Genomic DNA, 12,470 nt, shown 5'->3' with positions numbered 1-12,470 from the left:
CTAATGGATGGTAATGTGTGTGGTGTGTGAAAAGAAAATTACATAAAGCTCTGGTCCAACAGATGTCATGAGAGTAACATGTCATTTCCTTCCATTCGGTCACCGAAATATATACATTACAAGACATAAGATGAGGCTGGAGGAGGATAAGGCTGGAGAGGCCTTCTAGGCCGACCAATAGAAGGCTTTTTAAGCTCAAAGTAAAGAGCCCGCTTAACCTAACAAGTGCACCTCACTGAACTAATCAACTTGAGCACATCTAATTACTTCTTTTTTTTTTTTCACTGCCGATTCTGTCATGGTAGATCATCATCATACTATAGTCCTGGTATACACATACCGTGGAACACTGTGAAACAACACGCACTGTGTGCGTCTGGAAGCCGCTCGGTAATGACCCTACACCGCCACGCTCCATCGAAACATCATAGAGCTAATGAACGCCCCCGCCCCTGGCAGAAATATAAATAAATAACAGGATTGTTCGCATTAAAAACAATGTGCTTTTGTACAGCAGCCTTGTCTGGTGATGACTCTTGCTGTGCAAAGCAACCAGGCCATCCGTCATGCCTTGCTACAGCCGGTGGGCTGCTAGCTTCTGCGTGGTTTCGGGAGCGTGTGGCGCTCGCTCACTGAAGGACAATAATGACGGGAACAAAGGGTTTATTTACAGACATAGGGACGGGGAGGTATTCTTCTTGGGAATGCGATCAGCTCTCACGCATGGCCCCATAGTGAGACGCGTACACGATACGAGGTAGTGACATGGCACCTTTTAGATGCAAAGGAACATGGGGTAGAAGCATATGGCTAAGCTCATGGAGTGTTTGTCTGGCACTCGCTCCCACACTCGACTAATACTACTACTAATAATCAGGCATATTATCAGTCCCCCTGCGTTCCACACACACACACACAAACATGACTAAAACAAAAACACCACAGATTCGGATGAAAACAGCTCTCTCTCCCCAAGCCTGGTTCAGCCCTTCCCTCCGACCTGGAGACGAACAAACCTCCCACTCCTCCTGAGCCGTGCTGACACACCAAGAGAGGGCTCCAGCACACTGCTGAACACAACATTCGTCTGCTCTAGCTCGGTTAAGAGGTAATTGCAGTAGTCCTGCTGATTATGAAGCGTGGCTGCAATCTGGACGAACTCTACACTGTACAGCCATGGTTATCAAGAGATGGAAGGTTAATGAAGTCTGTTCATCAAATTGGCCCAGCCTTCATACAATGCCACACTGCAACAGCCTTCACTCCCTATATATGATTCAACCCATCAAGTTGCTTGGGATCGAGGATTTGTAAGAACGTGTGAAGGCCCAGAGTGACACATGCTTTCCACAAGCGCCACCAAATACACATTAAAAAACATCCTCCCCCCCCACAGACCCTACATCGGGGGGCTTACCTCTCGGATCTTGTCCCTCTTCTCCTTGACGGCGGGCTCAGGCGGCTCGCCGTCGCTGACGCCCACCACTTTGGGCATGGGGACAGGGGGGAGGGGCCTTGGCCCCGCCTCCTTTTTCTTCAGCTCCTCCACCACCCGCACCTTCTCCGTCTGTATCTCAGCTTGCAGCTCTGCCCGCGACTTGCGCAGCTTCTCCTTGGCCTCCTGCAGGGCACGCTCGTGGTCGGCGCGGATCTTGTCCCGCAGGCTCTCCTCTTCCTCCCTGGGGGACAGGAAGTAGGCAGGGGGGGGAGGGGACAGGAAGTCAAGTCAGGTTGCATAATACACAGCAGAACACATATTTGAAAGGAGTTGTTAATATCTCAGCATAATTAAAAAAAAAGATGAATGACATCTTCATCATACGCATATGCATAAGGTGGATTCAGAAAAGTGATCCCAGTCCAGGTTTTTTGTGCAAATCCATATTTGGGGGGGGGGGGGGGAGACGACGACCTTTCTTGCTTTGTAACAAGAGTCTTTGCCATCGTACAAACAGCTAACATGCTCGAGATCTAGAGACTACACTTTATATTCTGTTCACTAAACCGAGGGTGTGAAACACAGATTATAAAGGGATTACTCTTTCTGTTGTCATCACTAACCAGCCTAATGAACCCTCAGCTCATCCCTGAATCAGGGAAGTGCAAAGTTAATGAAAACAAGAACAAACAGAATGCTTTGCAATGATTACAAACTGAGGTCACAAGGTAGAGCTGTTGTGTGTACAGCAAATTCGATTTTGACCTGCGGCCCTATCATATAAACCATTATTTCTCTTCTTCAACCCTTTCCAGTCTTTCTTCACTGCCCCGTCAATACAAAAAGGCCCAATAGAGTGGCGAAGTCAAGCCCCTTCTGGTAGAGCCCATGGGACCTATGAGATTGAAAAATATGAATGGGTTTCAATGGAGAGAAAGTAATTATTTTCTGGTCCCAGTCTTTATATGCCCCGGATTAGACATGTTTGTGGATTTAAATGATAATTTTTCATGCAAAGAAAACTAAACATTTTCGTGAAGAAGTTTGATAATGTTCCAAGGGGAGGATAAAAGCATCAAAAGAGGTGAAAACCATTATAAGTCGGGGCATGTGGAGAGTTTCAGTTATGCCGATGGGGAGATTGTCGGTCTTGTCCACGCCAGTCGCAGGGAGCGTGACGGCACATACGAGACGTGTAGTCTTTCTCATTGTGTTTTCTCTACAGCCTTTAACTGAACAATCGCACAATAAATGGTCAAACTCTTGACATGAAAATTTATCATTTAAATCCACAAACAACATATGTGTAATCCGGGGCATATAAAGACTGGAAACCCATATAAAGACTTGAAACCCATTCATATTTTTTGATCTCCTAGGTCCCATGGGCTCTACCGGAAGGGGCGTGACTTCGCCACTCTATAGCTAGGGCTGTACGGTAATGAATTAAAATATATACCACAGTATGATTTGAGGCATAGATGGTAATGGTATTATATCCCAGTATGTTAATGTTATCTTCTAATTTCGATAGAAATGCTTCTGAAGGGGTAAAATAATGGTTAGGCAGCAAAACAAAAAAAAAAAATGCAAACTCTTTTCTCAAGTTACTTCCATCTCTGAAAAACACAAATGTTTAATAGTATGGATTTTTTTCTCCACTTGCTCGCGGACCTTGACGTATAGTTTTGGCATCTAAATTTGGCTGAAGTATGTGCGGGCAGGTAACGCGTACCTGGGATCAGGTGTTTTGACCATCTCTTTAAAGCCCTTTCTATCGACATTTTGAAAGGGAACAATGTCCTTACACAGGTAAACAGTGACGGCGTTTGTTATCTCGTTCCAACGCTGGCTTTTTTGGTCGTAAGGACTGCGGAAGCGATGTCTGTGGAAGAGATGCCAGCGTCTGTCTCGTACGGTGTGGAATGAGAGCTTGTGAAGGGACTATTGCGCAAGCACGCAGCCGCGCCTGCGTGCTTGCGCAATACTGCCTGAGAAGGCAGTATTGCCGTCCAATCTGTCCCTGGGAAAAGTAACGTTGCGCCGAATTGAAAAAGGAAATACGTTTCGTTACCACATTTTCAGTAGTTGGGCGTAACTTTACTTTTTACATTAAAAAGTATTTACGATGCTGTATTAACGTGTTACTTACTTTCTAACTCATGACCCACAACAATGTCTACCGGTCACACGGTAACGTCAAAATCCATACCGTAGCACAAATTCACACCAGTGTATTTTCTATACTGTTCATACCGTACACCCCTAACATTAGTCCAACAACATAAAAACATTGATTATTTAAATGCCCTTTAAAATCCTTTCCCAGACTCCAACAGGTATGGGGCCTTGGTGGTTTAACAACAAAGCTATGAGCAGCAGACCCAGGCAGAAGTGGCCAGCACCCTACTCTTCCATCACCTCCATGGGACAGATGAGCCAATGAGGACTGTCGACACGAGTCTCAGACTGGCTCATCCGTAGAGCCGAGGGCTGTTGACTCCGCTCAGTCCCCAGTGGGGAGGCATGAACAACACACTGCAGGTTAGGACAAGGACATGGGTTCGGAGCAGATCTAAACAACCACCCCAAATGATGTGGACTGGTACCGGGCTGCAGCGGTTTAGGGACAAAGCCCAAACAAACAGTCATCATAATTTATTTATTTTTACTTCCATAAAATTGTAATATGCTAGAATTTGTCCAGTCTATTTGTATTGCACCTTATGAAATGTAACGGCGCAATGAGCAACTGGGTGTCTAAAGAAGGATCTTTCAACCTATTTAAAACCTAATAATTTCACCCTGTCAATGTTCGTCCTCTAAAAGGGCATGTTTTTGTCACTGATAGGAATGGATTATAATAACGTTCATTATAGAAAGAATCCCTAGAGAGAAAGTTTCCTACACAAAATTTGTTGTGTTGGATAGAGGCGTTACACGCAACTCGGCAAAGATACAGACTTAAACAGAGTTTGATAGATTTGTTTCATTTGTTGATTTGACTTGGCACTAATAAGTATACTTGTGTTGTGATGGTTATTTTCAATGGTCATACAGTTGGTATTTTTCCTAGATTAGATGAATACACAAACACACAAAAAGTTTATTTGTCTGTGTACTCAGCTGTGGAGCTGCATGGTGCTTCAATGTGATTATTTATCTAACAGAACACTCAGGATACCGCATCGGTTTGTTTCAAAATGCATTTATATCCAAGCCTGACATCGTCAGACCAATTCGTAAATGTGTATTAGTCTGGAACCCTCACATTTTGGCTCCAAGGGGCGTTATCAATGGTTGGAGACCAAAATGAAGCCATAAATGCAAATTTAAACATTAGTAGACTACAGCCATAAGTTCAGCTATTGCAGAAATAGACTCAATAACAACTATTCAATTATTAAAGAACAAAAGTATGCACTAGCAGAGTGACTCTTTGGAAAATGTTTCTGACTGGATTGTTACGCGAACTGAAGAACTGTCACGTTCATGACTCCCGCCCACTCGGAAATGGGGCAGCTAGAGATCCAGACTGATCCTTGCTAACCAACAGAATGCATGACGGATGACAGCACAGAATTTATGAAGAAACGTGTGATGCATCAGCGGCAGCCATCTTGGTTGTTTATGAGAATGCCTCAGCTGTGCTCCCATAGGGCGCTCCCATAAATAAAATCAGGTAAATCCTAATGTCTTGTAAACCTCAGTACTGTCTACCTCATGTATGGGGTGTTAGGTTGTTAAACCGCTTCCATCTCTTCCAACGCACTTTGTTTCGCCAACGAAAACCTGTCCAACCAGATCTAAATGTCATGCATCGCCAAAACACATTCCGAACTGGTTAAGGAGAGCTCCAGTTACCAGCGTGACGACTAGTGATGGATCGGTCAGAAGGGAGTAGGGAGGAAACCACGCCAGAGACTGACAATGAGGATGCAAATCCCTGTCTGCAGCTTCAGACATATCTATGTAAACACAGGAAGGCAACAGTATCCAAATGTGAGGTAAGCTGTGCCTTCCCAATCTCATGGATGTCGCTGCTTATAAGAACTCTGCATCGGACTAAGGGAAACATGGGAAGGAAAGAGAACCTTATGTGTATGTTAGTGTGTGCGTATGGTCAGCCAAAAGGAGAAAGCTGTTATTATTGTTGTTACCGCATGTGTTGGAGGAAGTTTGTGTTGCTTCAAATGAGGAGACTATTAGGTTAGTTGAAGTGTAAGTGAACCCATTGTTTCAGCTGGAATTCAAACACTATGAGACTAAAATTAAAGGTGCTTTGGGCTGAGAATCTTAGGAGGGGGGGGGGGGGTGTTAGGACCCACGGAAACTTTGTGATACTTCTTTAGTACCGTTGTTGTGTATGAGCGTTATAATGAGAGATGTTGCACATGAAATGCACCCCACACCGTGGATTTACAGTCCGACAGGCTCAACCCTCACTCGGACAGCCAAATAAACCGCAGCCAAGATGGAGCTTCACACATTCACACACACCGTGGGGTGCCATTCTAAAAGTGTCCGAGAAGCTTAACCCTCTCTCAGACGCCGCAGTCAACAGCTGCACAGACTCTACATGTCCAGTGCGTCCACACTCGCAGATGAACCACAGTATGTCCCAACCAAGGAACGCCAAAGGAGTTCCTTGGTTGGGACATTGAAGAGAATACGGCCTTACGCATCAACTTGAAACAATGACAAGGGAGGAGAAGGGGGACAAAATAAGCCCTCATCAGATGAGGATGATTGATTTCCAACATACAACAGGTCACATGGTAAGAGAAGCTGGCTAGGTAACTTCCTGTATATCAGACAATACCAGCTTCCTTGGTGCATTTCCTAATAAAGAGGCTCTCTCTCAAACTGAACCCAGGCCAGTCTGTCTTTTCCAACTGTTAAAGTCCAAATAATCAGCCGCGAATATTCATCATCTTCCAACAATTATTGCACTGGTGAAAATGACAGATGGACTAGTCAACCTCCATAGCCTTGTGAAGACAATCTCATGGTTCGTCCTTTCAACAAAATATCCTTTGTCTTTACAGGATTCGGTTATACACGAGTTTTACTTCCAATCCAAGTGTAAATTAGTGTAGTGCATGGCAGTCCGTGGATGAGGGGGATTATGATAAATGGGAGTATTTTCCTGAACACATCCATGTTTGCTGCAAAAAAGGCCTCAATCGTTTTTTTCACAGTTCTTCTGAAGGAAGAGCAGCAGATATGCCTTTTTTCATTTTCTGGAGGAAAAGGAATTAATAAATAATTAAAATACAACACATACATTGTTTCACAGAATACTGTGTTTTTTCTTTGCATGGCTTTGATGGCCTTGATGGCCTCCTTCCAGTCCCCCCCTTCCTCAAAAGGTGAACCTCAACCCATATCCTTTGTATAACCCATAACCCATATCCTATATCCTTTCCTCCCTCCATTCTCCTTCCATTCTGCATCCCAGCGATTCTCTCTGCAGTTGAATTGTCAGACACGCAATTAATAGGACCTTGGCAGCTGCCTGAATCAATTAACCTGACAGCTACAACCAGGCAGCAAGAGCAAGCAGGCAGCAGCACCATACCTCATCACATCCTGCAGGTTTCATATCCCCCTTTGGTCTTCTCGTCTCTCACCCTGACAGCGCCTTCTCTCTCCCTCTCTCCCAGACACCATCAGATGAACGGCATGGCACGCCCCCCTGGTTAGTGCTTCTCATCATGTCTAGCTGCAATCACTTCCTCATTGCATTAGCCACTGAAAGCTGCACTCCTAGAGCTGTTGTGGTGTGTCGCATGGTGACAGCATCCAACGAAACCCACACATCCCCCCTCTCATACAGTCTCCACGGTGAAGCAGCCCTATTGCAATGTGGGATTGCTGTCTATGATCCAAGACTCTTGACCGCACAAATAGTCATGGAAACATGGAGACCCAAAAAAGAAATGCAGGCCAGGCACATTAAGTCCTAATTTGCTTATTATCAAAATGATGGTTGACCTTTGATTTCCGCGGAAAGGATGTTGAATGGTCCTGGAGGCTTGGCCAGTTCACCAACAACAGAAAGGTTGATCACACCGCTATGGAAGAAAATTATGCCATTCACCATCTCCAATTAGACACTTCTCGTTAAAAGTAGGTATGGAGATCATATGCTTGACACATTGAACAGACAATGCTAGTAAACATGAGTGCAGTGAATGTGCATTGCAAGTGGATAATGGCTAATGACTAAAGCACATAGTATCCAGTCAGGTCTCTGCAGCCTAACATCTGTTTAACTAAGAGCAACAGTATGCAACATAAAAAAATCAAAGGTTCTGGAGGTGGTGCTAAAGGACTGCCTCATACAGAGCAGCAGTGAATACACTAAGCAGCGCAAATGCAGTGTCCAGGTAAAGACACCAGGTTGAGGCTCTAGTTACCTTCCAATCAAAACCTCTTCCTCTCCTGTCCTGATCTCTCTCTCCATCTCCTACTGGTATGGCAATCTCTCATACGAGCAAACGGGAAATGGAGAGTCAGCTTTCTCCAACAGTGCACCATGCTCCCTTTAATCTCAGAATACATGAATACCAAGTAGTTACATTATGATTGTTTGCAGACCCTGAGAAGGTGCTAATTACTGTCTGAGCAGCGCAAGCAAATGCAAATGGCTTTATGTGGAGTAGTCCACACTAATTGTGGGGGTTTAGGGCAAAGTGTGGTCAATATATTTGGTAATTACGACTGTATCAATGCCTCCATTCCAATTTTGCACTCCACTATTCCTCTGCACTGTGTAATTTTCTTCATTCTTTAGAAGAGATAAAGTTTATTGATTTGAACGGGCTCTGGAATTTACTCTATATTAACGCTACTCGACTTTACTTTTTACTTTTCAACGGCACTTATTTGTATTAGTTGCCAAGTTTTATATAATAGTGGTAGTCGACTAGTCGTTATGCAGCACACGGTACAACACCGAACAGGATAATTAGCCCAATTTTGTTCCCGATTTCACCCTTCCAACTCTGGTCAGCAAAGCCCCAATTTCTGGGTTATTCTCACAATTTCTTTAAAAGATTATCCTGTGGTGTGGGTTATGTTAAGAATGGATTTAACTTCCCCAAATCAGATCAGGGCAGCACTAAAATTAAATAATATATTAAATAGTGATCGACCGATATATCGGCCGGCCGATATTATCGGCCGATACTGATACCGATATTTTATTATTTTTTGGCGTGATTTACAGGCAGTTCAATAAATGTTAATTTTTTTTAAATTGAGACATTGTAACATTTGTTATCATCATTGTGTCATTTTTATGATGTCAATTGAGGGAGGCTTAGCCTGGAAATCCAGACCCACATCTAGAAAGCTGTAGGGTCTGGCAACGAGTAATGAAAATGGCCCAACTCGAGGGGCGGCACCAAGCATGTATTTGAAAATATCACTGGATAACACACATTGGATAACACTATGACCAATCAGAAGAATTACAAGGGGTGACGTATCCAGACCAATGGAGCTAACCAAGAGATAAGACTCTTGCCGTATCTGGTCGGTAAAACAGCAACGCTTTTGGCCCGCCTATATTGATACATCGATGTGATTGATTAATGTTCTGGGCCAGGGGAGGCCCAGAATATACACGAGTATATTGCTCGTTCCCAGTGACTCGCTGAGCAAATTCAAATTGTGCTCTCGCGAGAACTCTGGATTTCCAGGGTATTATCGGATCCAAATATCGGCTCAAGAAAATCTGTATCGGTGTATCGGTTATCGGCTAAGGCTGATGAAAAAAAAATCGGTATCGGCCCTAAAAATCTGTATCGGTCGATCCCTAATATTAAACATGATTATATTGCAAAATGTCGACCAAACGAAACATGGTTAAAAAGGATTCTGCTAAAGCACCAGCCTGATCCATGACCAAATAGAACAAGGCACACCACCACAATGGCTGCCACTGTTTCACCTCTATTCAAGAGGAGCCTGTCTCTTCTGCAGGCCCTCTCCCTGACAGGGGAGCCTCCTTTGTTTGTGTGTATACGTGTATGTGCATGTGTACGTGCATGTGCACTCACACGTGCGTGCGTGTGTGTGTTTTCCTGACTGTCAGAGGACCCTCAGCCAGAGAGCCCTCCAGGGAACAATCCCCAGTGCTATCAAGTGATGTGGGCAGGTCTAATAGACACTGGTCCACAGACAATAGGGAGGTAGAAGGGGCCAGCAGGGAGGGGTGGGGATGGTGTCTGTGTTCCACAACCCGTCCGGGTTCTCCCAGTGACCCACTTGGTTGCGATGGGTTCAGGATACCTGTGTATCTGCTGGGGCCATCACTGCTCCGGTAGCACAACAGTCTGAAATAACATCTCCCTCTCTTTCTTTAACGGGTCATTGGAAAGCCAGGAGAAACAACAATGAGCTTAGGGGCACGGTTTTCTGTCTCTGTGGGGATCCTTGGGTCTGGGAATTTGGTGAATGAATGGCATTAGAGCGACTGATCTTGTGTTTCTCATCCGAACAATGTGCTTATTTTGTATTCTGTGAAGAGCCATACGTTTGTTGTCCCAGGCTATCCTGATCTACGTCCAGGAAGGTGACCTCCACCCGGGCCTGGCTTAATGTCCCCAGCTCCTCTCTGGTTGCAGAAAAGACAGCGCGAGATGTGTTTTCCAATGTATATTTTTGATAGGGAATTTTATATCAGTAATTAGGAGGCTGATAACCCTTTATGGATCAATAATTTAGGGAGAAGGGTCGAGATCAAATACGTTTTTCTTCTTCTCACCCCTTTTTCGAACGGTTAAAGCAAGTGTTAGACAGTATCTTTTAATTTGTTGTTTTCATTGTTTGTAAATATTACTTAATTGTAACAGTCCACCTGGTTCATCATTTTATTTGTATTGTTTGTTTATTATTGCTTATTTTTTGGCCTGGAGGCACCCAGAAAAGCAGACACCGCCTTTCCACATTCCACTTTCCCACATCTTCACATTGGGAGAGAGGCACTATCATCTGAGCCATAAGAGAGCTGAACATTGACAATATGACCACTCAGCCAAGGGCTGTTTCGCGTCACCTAAAAGAGATAAATAGATAGATCGATCTATCTATCGATTCATCTGTCCATCTATAACACAAGTGTTATTTAAATGACGCTTTAAAAAGCAACACTACAGTATAACGTTAGTGTGTGCAGGAAATCAGTGGCTTCTGTATCCACTAATGGGAATGAATCTGACCTGGTTACATGGGAAGAATGAAAACAAATGGCTTCCATTATATGGGACTTGGGACTACATTAAATTACCATAAAACAAATAAGATTTTTTTTTTTCTTTGGAACGTTGTGCAAAGTTTAAATTAAATTGCACAGCAGGACAAGAGCATGCAAACAAAACACACACACACCCACACACACACACACACACACACACACACACACACACACACACAAACTATTATGGATGACCAACCAAAAAGGTAAACATTGTAGCTGGAGTCTATTACGTAATGATCAACTGGACATTATTATTGTAGGTAGAGCTCTTGGATATTATGATGAACACTAAGTTTAAACTGAACACTCACTTTGATCCTGTTCTCTAATCTGACGGCAGCCTATAGAGTCTAGCTTCTGCCCTGGTTTGAGCAGAGGACAGCTTTGCTTGATTAATTGTTGAAGTTCAGTAATCTCTCTCTCTTTATCGTCCTCTCAGGTTCTATTGTATTTCTATATCAATCGTACTTGTCCTTGTGTGTGTCCATCTTTCTCTCTGCTGGGCACATGCTGAATTGCTCAACAGCCAGCCCACATAACAAAATGACTAAAACTCGCCTCTGATGACAACAGCAGCCTCCAATAGGAGGCTGCTGTTTTCATAGGAGGCAGGAATTAGTGAATGCAAGGCAGACGACAGGAAGGTTTCGCTTTGACTCTGCTCATTTCGATTTTCATATAATTACAGGAAGAGCATTACCTTTAGAACACATACACAGATAACATTTTAAAACATGGAAAAAAACACATTATAATACGCAACACATTCAACACAATTCATAAAGCCTCATATAAATATCAGATTGCCTGTGTGCATGTAGCTGTAGCTATTCATCTAATGAGACAGAAAGGGCCTGTGGGCGCACACACCATTTGGTACAGAGGCACTTAATTTCAACAGGTGTTTTATCGGCTGTGGTTACATAGATTGGACAGCAGTTGGCTGTAAAAGGGTGCAGTGGTTTGGAGAGGTTTGGGAATCACTGCAGTAGAGAGCACAGTTCCTCATGTCACTGTGGTCTGGTAGAAGATGGTCGTATGGAAGCAGCCATGGCATCAGCTTTAGCAGAAACATATCAGCCAACAGACATAAATGTGCACTGTTCATCAGTCGTCCGACCGTATTTGTAAAAAAATTGGATGTGTCATCTTGCCCTGTCGGTGCTGTTAGACTATTTCAATTGGCTGAAAGTGTTGCTTGTCAAGCCACGGCTTCAAACCAATTGATATCAGCAAAGACCAGACTCTCTTAAGAAAGGGAGTGAAAATAATTTGCCAGATAGACTTGTAGAGCCGGTCTACCCACCTCTGCCTTTGTCCCCACCTTTGAACACTGAGACCCGCTCCAGGTGAATTCAACCTGGTCAAGCACACAAACACACTACAATAATCAGCTGCTCCATTAGGATTGTTCTCCATCTCTCTCCCTGGGGGGGTGTGGTGTAATGCACAGCCTGTAATGGACCGGAGAGTCCACTGGCAGGGCTGCTGTGTGCACAGTTTATCGCTACATGACATCAGCAGCTCCCAGCTGTACTCCACTCAGGCTGCTGAGCGGGGAGAGTACCCTCATTAGGAGACGGCGGGGAAGGCTTCACCACCACCAGGATACAGACCAGAGATGTCACCTCCATGTAAAGAGACGTAGTCTGTAATCTCAAATCTACGCTCAAATGTAGTTTATCACAATGCTCTTTCTCATGCATCGCAGGAAAAAAGGTGAATATAGATAGATGTCTTCCCCTTTGTCAGGAGATTACCGTG

The 12,470-nt window shown here is 44.1% G+C and overlaps 1 protein-coding gene across 2 annotated transcripts in view; it reads right to left on the bottom strand.

Annotated features, from left to right (window-relative positions):
* Nucleotides 1-12,470, bottom strand: part of man1a2 (mannosidase, alpha, class 1A, member 2) — a 78,813-nt gene that overhangs the window by 49,815 nt on the left and 16,528 nt on the right. For both annotated transcript variants that reach the window (XM_079733401.1, XM_079733402.1), the window contains exon 3: nucleotides 1,418-1,679. In XM_079733401.1, coding sequence (XP_079589527.1) covers nucleotides 1,418-1,679 — 262 coding nt within the window. The remainder of the gene's footprint in view (nucleotides 1-1,417; nucleotides 1,680-12,470) is intronic.

Source organism: Pollachius pollachius (assembly GCF_949987615.1).
Source record: "Pollachius pollachius genome assembly, chromosome: 3".
NCBI classification, from domain to species: domain Eukaryota; kingdom Metazoa; phylum Chordata; class Actinopteri; order Gadiformes; family Gadidae; genus Pollachius; species Pollachius pollachius.
The sequence above is the reverse complement of the archived record's forward strand: the minus strand, read 5'-3'. Positions and strand labels throughout refer to the sequence as shown.